The following is a 12,921-nucleotide window of genomic DNA, read 5'->3' as shown; positions in this document are numbered from 1 at the left end:
CGCGAGGGGGTCCGTGAGCGAGCGGGAGCGCGCCTCCGGCGGCACGTGCTCTCTCCCTAGGCCTACGTCGCTTTGCCTGCGAGGGGCTGATTGCCGACGTAAATCGGCGTTAGGCAGTCGACAAGTGGTTAAATAATAAAATATGCAGCTCAGTATGAATAACAATAAAAAAGCAGCACTGACTGCAATACTCACCTCCTCTTCAGCACCGCCTCCCCCACTGTAAGACTTCTTCACCACTAGATGCCACTAATCTGTCAGGTTGAATGATGCCCACCATCATTTAACCCACTTCCTGTGAGCTCAGGTTGTCATGGACATGCCCTCCAGCCTGGGCTCACAGTACTTCTGCAAATCATTACATGAGCACCATACTATCCATGCGTAAGAATCACCCACAGAGGCCAAGTGAGAAATGGCGACAACAGTGCAGAAACTATTTGCAGAAACAAGGTGTTTAAAATAGGATTTTTAAAGTTATTGACATAAAGGAACTTTTGGGTGGGATGGGGTGGATAAAAAAAAAAAACATTTAGACTTTGATTAAGTTTCCCATCTATAGACTCTATTTTCTCCAGGCTGGTTTCATACTTTTCAAAAGTTTGTTTGTACTTCATAACCATGTGATTCGGTCTACTTGTTGACTCTTGATAATACTTCTACCCTTGTGACAGAACCTGGCATTGCAGAAGAAGTGAGATAAATTTGTCATCGCATATCAGTATTTACCTGTATCTCTTACACACACTTCTCTGGACTCGGGATCAGCCATAGTAACATGTTTCCAGGTCACTCTGATTGTATGATTTGGATGTGTCATGTGTTCCTGAGGAACTTTGCATTTACTTGTCACATCAAACGTTGAGTTTAAATTGTTCTCATAATCCTCCTCTGATGTCAATAATTGTCTGCAACTGCAGGTCCATTTAATTTCTATGGATTGTGGATAAAATCTATGCAGATGGAGAATCGAGACAGCTTCTCTTCTGTTTGTAAGAGACCACTGTACGGGATCCCTGTATCTGGGACAAGCTGGACAAAAACAGATTTGTTAAATAATATAAAACTAAATCTTTCTAAGAGAACGTAGGTGGCCCTTCTTTGCCTGAAGAGATGGAGAAGACAGTAACTTGGAGATTGTGTGGAGAATGATCGGCTGAGTAAATACAGAGGCACCGTCCCCAATCAAAATGAAAAAATGGACAGGGTCCAGGTGTGCAAGTGGAGTATAAGGCAAAGGGATATAGGGAATATTGGGGAAAGGTGATCAAGCACACCTGGGCAACAGGGGATTTAATTGTGCCACATACTCACTAGAAAAAAAATATTTTTTTCAATAAAAATGACAATGTTTTATTTGTACACAGAGTTTTACATATAAATCTTTAAAACAGAGATAGTAAAGATAATGGTACATGTATATACAAGCATATCCTAATAAAGAGGTATACACTAAGGTTCACTGGCGGATCAACGCGTTTCGCTGAAACAGCTTCTTTAGGATCCATCAGGTATGTCTCAAAGCAATGCATGCATGTTCCCCCATGATATACAACACGTACGGTCCATATAGACGGCAGTTCCTTTCAGTGTCCAAAATCTCCAAAAAAAGATAACTTCAAAAGGTTCTTCAACTTATTTAATGAAAGCAGTGAAGAGAACATGCCTATTCTGCAAGCTCACCGGCTCTGATAAGGCAATTCAGAATGTACCCAGAATGTCACTAAATGTATTCTGATTGGCTATCTTCAGAGAACCTCCTTTCTCTGAAGATAGCCAATCGGCGGAAACGCGTCAGACAGGAGGCGTGCCGTCACCACGTCGCTTGGGATCCGAGCTGCAGCCGGACCCAGGCAAAACATAGGAATCCCTCAGCGCTTTGTAACCTTTTGTGAAGTTCATTCCTCATACATGTAAGTGCAATCTTTTATCTCAATAAAGTAATATCAAGGGTAATGCACCATTGGCAGTTATTCTTTTACATGTGATGCTGGAGTGAAACGATCCTCTTAATCATTCACAACAAGTGGCTGTCAGCACTGCTTGGATATAGAGATACACTCGGCTGAGAACAGTATAGCGGTGCATGACATCTACATCCATCTGTGGCTGCTGGTATCGTTTGGATCTGAGAGCAGTGAGCAGTGCATGGTATCCTCATTCATCTGGTAACGGGCTCTTATATGTGCACGGTGGGGAGCACTTATTTGATTTGAGCACCGGGATCGTCCATTTTGCAATAGAAAAGCACTTACTCTATTCCGTCCGGTAAGGAGGAATTCCAACAGGTGGAGGGAATTTCAAGTCACTTATTTGAATCAATCACCATCTGTCACCAATATACCACTGGTAGTGGTTCCACTATTGACACGTTTGTGTCCTGGGACTTTGATACCACACATTTTGCACCAATATATTTTGTTTATATTTTAAGGTTGCATTTGTTTATTGTTTGCAATTATTGTACATTTTTATTGATATAGCGCACCATCTATCACTTATCACACATTATTTTTCATCTGGGAGCAGCATATCACAGACCAGCGCACTTTTTCCTTTCACACAAACAGTAGGATCACCAATCTAAATGGTAAAAAAAAGTCCAAAATACTTTAATGTTTTACAGCAAACTCACGTAAAACAGCCAATGCGTCTTGGGGGCCAAACAATTCTCCCTTTAATTAGGATTTGAAATCAAGACCAAGCTATAATGGACTTAAAAACCAGCTTTAATAAAATCATTTCTGACAGTTATAATTAGGTAGATAAGGAGAATCAGTGCAAAAGTGTGACAGAGGTAGTGGCAGTATCATTATTGCTTAGTGCTACTTCCACTATCGTTAGCAAACCTTTGCAGTGATTCTTTTGATTTATCCATTTATAACTAAAAGAAATCAATTTACTAAAGCTGGTTTAGCAGCCCATTTAGGTTCTGACTTGATTTTAAGCCTTGATTAAAAGGGAGGTGTTTGTCCCCCAAATTCCTTTGTTGGATTTATGTGCTCTCATGGTGAAACATTGAAGCATTTTGAGATATTTTACCATTTGGGTTGGTGCTCCTACAGGTTGTAAATACTGTTTAAAATCAACTCTCCTTACAATGCAATACGCTGTGAGTTGTCTGGCATCCAATCACTTTCATGGTTAGCATTTCCATTTTTCCAACACAGCCGAAAACAGACTCATCAGATACATATGAAACAGTAGTAGATAATACTTGTAAATAAACACTAAATGTTGTATATAATTAGAAATGAACTGAACACAATTACCCCAATTTACTAAAGTAGTAGAACATTGTCACCTTGTAAATTAATTTTCACTTATCTTAGTGAATGAGATAAAACAAAGGGAAAATTTAGGTAGAAAAAAACTGCAAACAACTTCACCTTATTCACTAACCTAAGTGAACTTTCTCTTTGCAAATTTTTACTCAGTTCAGTCAATGGGTTGAAGTTGTGCAGACTTCAGTAATTCAATCATGTGCAAGGAAAAAATCAGTTCTTTTTTTTTGTTACACATGATCTAAAAATTTATTTTTTTCTTATGCCAAGAAGAAACTCACCGCAGACTTGTAATGGTCCTGTACTTCTTTCTATGGGTGTCCTCAGGCTGGGGTGCTCCACTCGGCAGATGAACTCTGACCCCTGGTTATCTGGAAGTGTTGGGGTGAACAGTAAACCAGCTGTACAGCTGTATGTGTTATCTGGTTGTAACTGAAGGATGGATGTATTTTGTCTATATTTTGAATTATAATTATAATTTGTAAGAGGGGTCAGTTTTCCATTCTTCTCTTTCTTATGCCAAGTCACAGAGAGCTCAAATGGTGAGAGGTACTGAGAGATTTTATACTTCAGGTTGGCCTCGGTGTTCTCAAGTATTGGCATTTTGTCTACTTCTTCTATCACAAGGCGCCAGGGAAGATCTGTAAATCAAACCGCATTTATTATACCCTGAATACCATTTGATTGGCTTTGTTACTCTAATTGCATGGATTTCAGTTAATACAAAATTGCAATTAATATAAAGCTGCGGCGAAATGTAATGGAATACCATAGGTGCACTGACATGGGACAGGTGATGTGTGTGACTAGTGATATGTGTATTTACAGTGCTATGAAAAAGTATTCATACACCTTGAAATTATCCACACTTTGTCATGTTACAACCAAAAACATAAATGTATTTTTTTGGGGATTTTATGTGATAGACCGACACAAAGTGGCACATAATTGTGAAGTGAAAGGAAAATTATAAATGGTTTTCAAAATTTTTTTCAAATAAATATGTGAAAAGTGGGAGCCTGCATTTGTATTCACCCCCCCTTCTATAAAGGACAGATTTGTGGAGCGCACGACTAATAGTTGTCCTGTGGACAGATTCTCCCACCTGAGCTGTAGATCTCTGCAGTTCCTCCAGAGTTACCATGGGCCTCTTGGCTGCTTCTCTGATGAATGCTCTCCTTGCCCGGCCTGTCAGTTTAGGTGGACGGCCATGTCTTGGTAGGTTTGCAGTTGCGCCATATTCTTTCCATATTCAGATGATGGGTTGAACAGCGCTCTGCGAGATGTTCAAAGCTTGGGATATTTTTTATAACCTAACCCTGCTTTTAACGTCTTCACAACTTTATCCCTGACCTGTCTGGTGTGTTCCTTGGCCTTCATGATGCTGTTTGTTCACTAAGGTTCTCTAACAAACCTCTGAGGGCTTCACAGAACAGCTGTATTTATACTGAGATTAAATTACACACACAGGTGGACTCTATTTACTAATTCGGTGATTTATGAAGGCAATTGGTTCCACAAGATTTTAGTTAGGGGTATCAGAGTAAAGGGGACTGAATACAAATGCACGTCACACTTTTCAGAAATGTATTTGTAAAAAAATGTGAAAATGATTTATCATTTTGATTCCACTTCACAATTATGTGCCACTTTGTGTCGGTCTATCACATAAATTCCCAATTAAATCTACATTTTTGGTTGTAACATGACAAAATGTGGAAAATTCTAAGGGGCAGGAATACTTTTTCAAGGCACTGTACATGCAAATAGAGACTGTAAGAAAGTCCCTACGCAGTCCCTAGTTGTACAGGTTTTATAGTAGGATATTGGTCAGCACATTGCGCTGCAGATCATTGCAGCTCCTGAAACCCTTAGGCTGGCCATACATTATACAATCTTCTTGTATACTTTTCCTTTAGGATTTACCTAAACCATATAATATGAGGTCAAATCTAAACACTTATAACTTTTATGCAATCAGGAATGTCCTTGTACTACATAGGTGAAGGTAAATCTAAAGAAAATTTAATAAGACAATTGTGCAATGTATGGCCAGCTCTCCAAAAATTCTCCAAAAAATATTACATACACTTCCCCTACCGAAAGGTCCTGTAACCTATTTGTTATTAAATTGTTTCTTACTGTGTCTTTCTGTCACCTTCTAACATCCCCTGTGAGCTCCTGAACCTCTCCTTTTTGACCTCACTTTTGTTTGGAATGAGCAGTGTTTGTTAGTTACGATCATGCACACTGCACACTACACATCCCATAATAGCCCATCTTGGGAGCGAAGAAGAGAGGGTGGCTACACTCCTACATATAGTGGGATCATAGAGAACAAATGTATTCGCCCTCTATCAGGAAATCAGATCACAGCAGCAAAATTTGGAGGTCGGCTGAGAGCTGGAGGGGGCAATGTCACAATCTCCACCTCAGCCAATCAGAGTTAGCTTTGTATTCAATGATAAAAATACATTGCTTTCTTTGAATGGCAAAATAAACATTCACAAAACTTGATTTTGTTTCAGCAGCATACGGGGAGTCCCTGTACCGCTGCCAGAACACAGCGCTGTATACTGATGCTGCAAACAGTTTATTAAGTGCTGACAGCAGCCGCATCAAACAGTAAAAGGAAAATTTCATATGGGCCAGCTTATTCAAAGTGAGAGTAAACCTGGAATTTAGCTTAAAGTTGAGGTAAACCCAATCACAAAAATCCCATATAATCTTCCACTGTCAATGTAATGTAAAACGTTATTTTCAATCTGCAAATCCACAGCTTTCATTAAAATAATACCTGGTGATCCTGCCATGGATACAGGCACTTCCTGTTACAGAGTGACAACTGTCTTCCAGTTGTGCTCCTGTATTGTCACCTTAGTCACATGCACCCCGGGTGGTAAGTACAAGTGCCAGTACCAATGCCTGTTACACCATTATCACCATCACAAAGACAGTCCAGAGCAATGATGTGCAGCTGACACTGGGGTGAGAGCATGGAGACAGGAAGTGGCTGAAAGAGGCTGGAAGGGATCAGCAGCACCGAGAAGCAAAAAAAAAAACATAGTAATTGTTTATTATACACATAAATATCCTCCAATTAGGGTTTAGCTCTACTGAATATACCATATAATGCACTTATTATAAGTGTATAAGTTGCAGTACCTGCTATAGACAGATCTCGGTATCCGGCCTCCTTTAGTGACTCATGTTTCCAGGTCACACGCACCGAGGACATGAAACATTTCCAGGGAATGGTACACTCACTTATGGCATCAAATGTTTTCTCATCATTGGTCTGAATGATTTTCTTGATTGACGGTAAAGTTTTAGTTGGCCGTTCTGTATAGCTCCATGTTATGTCAATGTTTTGAGGGTAAAACTTCATTAAACTCAGAGAACAGAGAACCTGGTCTGATCCACAGGGGGTGAATGTTACAGCTTTCAACACCTGGGGGGGTACTGAAAGGAAATAAATACAATTAACAACAGAGATTGGCCTAGATCATTCTATCTATCTATCTATCTATCTATCTATCTATCTATCTATCTATCTATCTATCTATCTATCTATCTATCTATCTATCTATCTATCTATCTATCTATCTATCTATCTATCTATCTATCTATCTATCTATCTATCTTTCTATCTATCTATCTATCTATCTATCTATCTATCTATCTATCTATCTATCTATCTATCTATCTATCTATCTATCTATCTATCTATCTATCTATCTATCTATCTTTTAATCTAATCTCTGCTGCAGATAAGGTGTAACACTTTTTTAGAAATAAATCAATAACCTCTGGGTGATCAATGTGTATTGTAAGGATTTGATTAAACTTTGTTGCAGATCTCTAACATTATTTATTCTGAAGAAATAATTTGTGTCCCTTCCAGACTGATTCCTAAATGAGAAGTTCAGCCTTCATTATAATCACCTTGTGCAATCTTGAATCAGTTGTAAACCCCTCATTTTTGTTTTCTAAAATAATAAACATGTTATACTTACCTGCTCTTTACATGTGTAATGCACAGAGCTGCCCTGCTGCTCCTCTTCTTGAGTCCCCCATCGGCATTGGGAAAGGCTGCACAAGTGCAGTGGTGAGAAGGAGAGTACAGGAGCCATGGTGGAACATGGAGTGCAGGTGTGGTGAGTGCATGCATGAATGGTGGTGAGAGAAAAGGGGTGCATGCATGGATGGTGGTGAGACAAGAGGGGTGCATGCATGGATGGTGGTGAGACAAGAGGGGTGCATGCATGGATGGTGGTGAGACAAGAGGGGTGCATGCATGGATGGTGGGGACAGAAGAGGGGTGCATGCATGGATGGTGGTGAGAGAAAAGGGGTGCATGCATGGATGGTGGTGAGACAAGAGGGGTGCATGCATGGATGGTGGGGACAGAAGAGGGGTGCATGCATGGATGGTGGGGAGAGAACAGGGGTGCATGCATGGATGGTGGGGAGAAAACAGGGGTGCATGCATGAATGGTGGTGAGAGAACAGGGGTGCATGCATGAATGGTGGTGAGAGAAGAGGGGTGCATGCATGGATGGTGGTGAGACAAGAGGGGTGCATGCATGGATGGTGGTGAGAGAACAGGGGTGCATGCATGGATGGTGGTGAGACAAGAGGGGTGCATGCATGGATGGTGGGGACAGAAGAGGGGTGCATGCATGGATGGTGGGGAGAGAACAGGGGTGCATGCATGGATGGTGGGGAGAAAACAGGGGTGCATGCATGAATGGTGGTGAGAGAACAGGGGTGCATGCATGAATGGTGGTGAGAGAAGAGGGGTGCATGCATGGATGGTGGGGAGAGAAGAGGGGTGCATGCATGGATGGTGGTGAGACAAGAGGGGTGCATGCATGGATGGTGGGGAGAGAAGAGGAGTGCAGGATTGATGGATGGTGAGAGAAGAGGGGTGCAGATGTAGTGGGTAGTGAGAGGAATGGGGGTTGCAGGCACAGTGGATGCTGAGGGTAGGGAAGTGGCAGATGTGGTGGGTGCTGAGAGAAGGTGGTATAGAGATGGAGACTAGTAAGAAAAGTGTAGCTTGCAGGCAAGGTGGTGAAATAAGGGAGATTGAAGGCATGGTCGCATGCACCCATAGTAGGTGGTGAAAATGTATATAGCTGCAGGTGCTGTGAGTACTGAGAGATGACAGGTGCAACATGGTGACAGGTACATTGAAAGCTAAAGGAAGGAGGACTGCAGGGCTGGTGATAATCTAAAAGGAGTGGGGGTGCAAGGCAGTAAGTGCTGAATAAAAGTGGGGTGTGGGTGGAGAGAGAAGAGGGGCTGCAGGTGCGATGCAGGAGGGCAGTTTAGTTGTACAGTGGGGGTCTGTCTGTGGGAGATATACCTATAGTAAGATTCAGTAGTATTTTCACTGCTTGTATTTAATAAAAAAATTAAAGGAAACAATGTAGTGATGAACAGAGAGCTGTGTTCCTTTGTATCTTATCTGCAGTGTTGGAACAAGGTCACCTAGAGCCCAGAGCGAACCTGCCAAACTGCCCCCCCCCCCTCCCGAGCATTATGTACCAGCAAAAATCCCCCCACAAAAACACTGAGCTCTAATCTGCATGATTACCCCCTTAGCATAAATCCCCCACCCCTTTCCAAGTACAAACCTGCCACCCTGCTGAAATACCCCCTCCAAACACAAATCTTTGCCCGCCCATCCCCCCAAGTCATCTTCGCTCAAACCCCCCCCGCCCCCAAAAAAAAAAAAAAATGTATCCCTCCTAGTACAAATCCTCTACCCTAAAATGTTCCCTCCTGGTACACATCTTTTCTCCCCCACTTCAAATTTCGCCCACCCAGCACAAATTTCTCCCAAATCCCACCTTCTAGCATAAACCTTCTCCCCCACCCGCCTTTCTAACACAAATCCTCCCAAATCACCACTCCCCCCCACCAAATTTCCTCTCCTAGAACAGTACTTACCCCCTGCTGCCCCCAAATTTCCTGTTCCAACATAAATCCCCCCCCCCCATCTCCTTGTGGTGCCCTCTCACCTCACATGATACCACAGTGCCCAGGGCAGCCTACCTTCTGCCCACCCCTTGTCCCGACCCTGCTTATCTGCACAGAGTTTAGCTTTATTATTGCTGCTGCAATGGCTGCTTTGAAGGATACATTTATTTATTTTATAAAACTCACCATTTATCCTAGGTGGTCCCGTGCTTTGTTGTATTGGGTGTTCCAGGCTGGGATGTTTCACTCGGCAGATAAATTCCAAATCCTCCTTGTCTCTTCTCGGGGTGAAGGATAGGGAAGGGGTGCACTGATAGGTGTTATCAGCCATTCTCTCATGTCTTATATCAGGTATATGGTAATTGTATGATTTATTTGTAAGGTCGGTTAAAGTTTCCCCTTTCTTTTCCAGCCAAGTCACTCTTAGATTTCCTGGGAAATAACTGGAGATTTTACATGTCACTTTGGTCTTCTGGCCTTCTTGCAGAATGAGAGGGCTCATATCTTCAATTCTCGGACGCCATGGAAAATCTAAAATGTATTAACACAAAATCAAACATTTCAGGAACATTATTGTTAGATTGTGAATAGTGTAAAATTCTGACCCACATTTACACTCTTGTGTAGGAACTGTGTAGCTCCGTCTGTGCCAAGCTTAGCATATACTCTGTCTATATACAGTACTGTACAAAAGTTATAGGCAGGTGTGAAGAAATGCTGTAAAGTAAGAACGCCCTCAAACATATACAGTATATGTTAATAGTTTATTTTTATCAATTCACAAAATGCAAAGTGAGCAAATAGAAGAAATATCTAAATTAAATCAACATTTGTTGTGACCACCCTTTAGCTTCAAACCAGCATCATTTCAAATAATCAAACTCTTTTAAAGAAGCACAAAGAAACAGGCAACCATGAAGACTGTAGACGCAGTGGTTGGCCAAGGAAACTTAATGCAGCAGACTAAAGCCCCATACACACGTACCGATTGTCGGCCGAACGATCGGCTGTCTTTTGTCCGGTGCTGTCCTGTCGGTTGAAAAGTGCTAAAGACTGCACACGAATTTTGTCGGCCAACAACAGCCGACTGCAGAAGTGATTTCATGTGATGGTTAACTTTCCGTGTGTTTTTTCTTCTCTGAGCATGCCCAGTCTTGCTCATCTGCTGTTTGTCGGCCGAATTCTGTACTGACTGAGGAACAATCGGCCGTTCTGGTGTTGGCCAACAAAAATTTTATAGCCTGCACACCAGATTCTGTTTGGCCGAAAAGTCGCAGTCGGTTGTCGGAATTATCATACTAACAAGCTGACAATCGGCCGATCGGTCGGTGGCCAAATATTTACGGCCGATAATCGCTACGTGTGTACGGGCCTTAAAGACTCATCATGCCTGCTTCCCTCCACCTCGGAAGATGTCCAGCAGTGCCACCAGCACAGAATTGGGGGAAACCAATGGGACCCTGGTACACCCATCTATTGTCCAGAGAAGTCTGGCAAGAAGTGGTCTTCATGGAAGAAGATTAGGTTAGGATCAATGGTGTCCTCAATGCTGAGAAATACAGGCAGATATTGATCCATCATGCCATACCATCAGGGAGGCATGTGATTGGTACCAAATTTATTTTGAAGCAGGACAACCACCCCAAACATACAGCCATTGTTGTTAAGAACTATCTTGAACATAAAGAGAAACTGAACAGAGTCCTGGAAGTGATGATTTGGCCTCCACAAAGCCCTGATCTCATCATCATGGAGTCTGCCGGGAGTAACATGAAGAGACATAGGGATTTAAGGCAGCCGACACCCACAGAAGATCTGTGCTTAATTCTCCAAGACGTTTGAAACAACCTACCAGCCGAGTTCCTTCAAAATCTGTGTGTAAGTGTCCACAGAAGAACCACTTAAGCCCCGGAAGATTTTACCCCCTTCCTGACCAGGGGGTTTTTTGCAATTTTTTACTGCGTGACTTTAACAGACAATTGCGCGGTCGTGCGACGATGTACCTAAAAGAATTTCACGTCCTTTTTTTTCCACAAGCAGAGCTTTCTTTTGGTGGTATTTGATCACCTGTGCGATTTTTTGATCATGCGCTATAAACAAAAAAAGAGCGTAAATTTTGCAAAAATAACAATATTTTTCACATTTTTTTATATGAACTTCCCAAAAAAAATCAAAATATTTTAACATTTTCGGCCAATTTGTTTTATGCTACAAATGTTTGGTAAAAAAAAAATCGCAAAAAGCGTATTTTGATTGGTTTGCGCAAAAGTTATCGCGTTTACTAACAAAGGGAAAGATTTTTGTCATTTTTGGTGGGTTTTTTTTAACAAGTAATGGCGGCGATCTGCGATTTTTTTTGCGGTACTGCGACATTGCGGCAGACAGATCGGACCCTTGAGCCCCGGTTCACACTTGTGCGTGTGCGGGGTTCGCATGTAATGTCGGAGCGCACTGCTCCGACATTACATGCGATCGGCTGTGCGGTGCGAGTTTAGCCATACAGTTTGTATGGCTAAATTCGCACCGCAGCCGCACCAAACACGCACAGGGACCCTTTTTTCTAGCCGCATCAGGATCGGATCGCACAGCGGTTCACACTTGTGCGATCCGATCCTGTGCGAACTGCACGATCGCACTGCGATATGCGATCAAACTGGGGGTGTCTTTAAGATTACATTGACACCCCCAGCGTATCGCATATGGCAGTGTGAACTGCCGGGGGGGGGGGGGCGGGATCAGGCTGCGAATTCACAGCCTTCCCGCACTCGCATAAGTGTGAACCGGACCTGACTGACATTTTTGACTCTTTTGGGGTTACCAGTGACATTACTGCAGTAATCAGTGCTATACAAATGCACTGTTACTGTAAAAATGACACTAGCAGGGAAGGGGTTAACTGTATTGGACAGGGAGGGGTTAAATTTGTCCTAGGGGCGTGATTCTAACTGTATAGGGACATGGCTACTAGTGTAAAAACAGAGATCAACGGTTCTACATAGTAGAACCGTCTGATCTCCATTTTTACACAGGGGAGAATGACAGGCGGCTTGTTTACATAAGCCGCCTGCCTTTCTCCCGCTCTACCGACGATCGTAGTGTGACCGGCGGACATCGGCTCCGGCCGGCCACAAGCGCGGACTCTCCAGTGAACGAGACGGGGCGGGCGCGCGCCTCAGTGGGCGCGCGCTCGCCCGCTATTGGCTCACAAACCGGTCACAGGCTAGTGACGTATATAATCGTCACTTTGCCTGGCCGGGGCTGACTGCCGCAGTATATCTACTTGCGACGGTCGGCAAGCGGCTAAGGCAAAGGTCAGTCACACCAAATACTGATGATTTGATTTGGATTTCTCTTCTGTCCATTTATTTTATATTTGTTAACTGATAAAAATAAACTATTAACACTTCTATTTCTGAAAGCATTCTTCATTTACAGCATTTCTTCACACCTGACTAAAACGTCTGCACAGTACTGTATATACATTACTTTGTATAACACCCACCTCCCCCCAACCTCTTCTTTTATTCACTTTTCTTCAATTTCAGAATTCTCTACTGAGAACACTCAAGTCTAATTTATTATATATATTATATTATCCCCTGTAAAACCCTTTTCGGGTAATAATAAATCCACACTCTACAACTACCCTA

The 12,921-nt window shown here is 42.5% G+C and overlaps 1 protein-coding gene across 1 annotated transcript in view; it reads right to left on the bottom strand.

Annotated features, from left to right (window-relative positions):
- Positions 1–12,921, bottom strand: part of LOC309558547 (uncharacterized protein) — a gene marked incomplete at its 3' end in the record, with an annotated part of 303,007 nt that overhangs the window by 207,756 nt on the left and 82,330 nt on the right. Inside the window, exons 9-12 of the mRNA XM_082261626.1 lie at positions 9,458–9,802; positions 6,450–6,746; positions 3,566–3,925; positions 730–1,032 (exon numbers count right to left, since the gene is read on the bottom strand). Of these exons, the coding sequence (XP_082117752.1) occupies positions 730–1,032; positions 3,566–3,925; positions 6,450–6,746; positions 9,458–9,802 (1,305 nt within the window). The remainder of the gene's footprint in view (positions 1–729; positions 1,033–3,565; positions 3,926–6,449; positions 6,747–9,457; positions 9,803–12,921) is intronic.

The sequence above is a fragment of the Pelophylax lessonae genome (assembly GCF_965119305.1).
Source record: "Pelophylax lessonae genome assembly, chromosome: 6".
Lineage (NCBI taxonomy): Eukaryota > Metazoa > Chordata > Amphibia > Anura > Ranidae > Pelophylax > Pelophylax lessonae.
The sequence above is the reverse complement of the archived record's forward strand: the minus strand, read 5'-3'. Positions and strand labels throughout refer to the sequence as shown.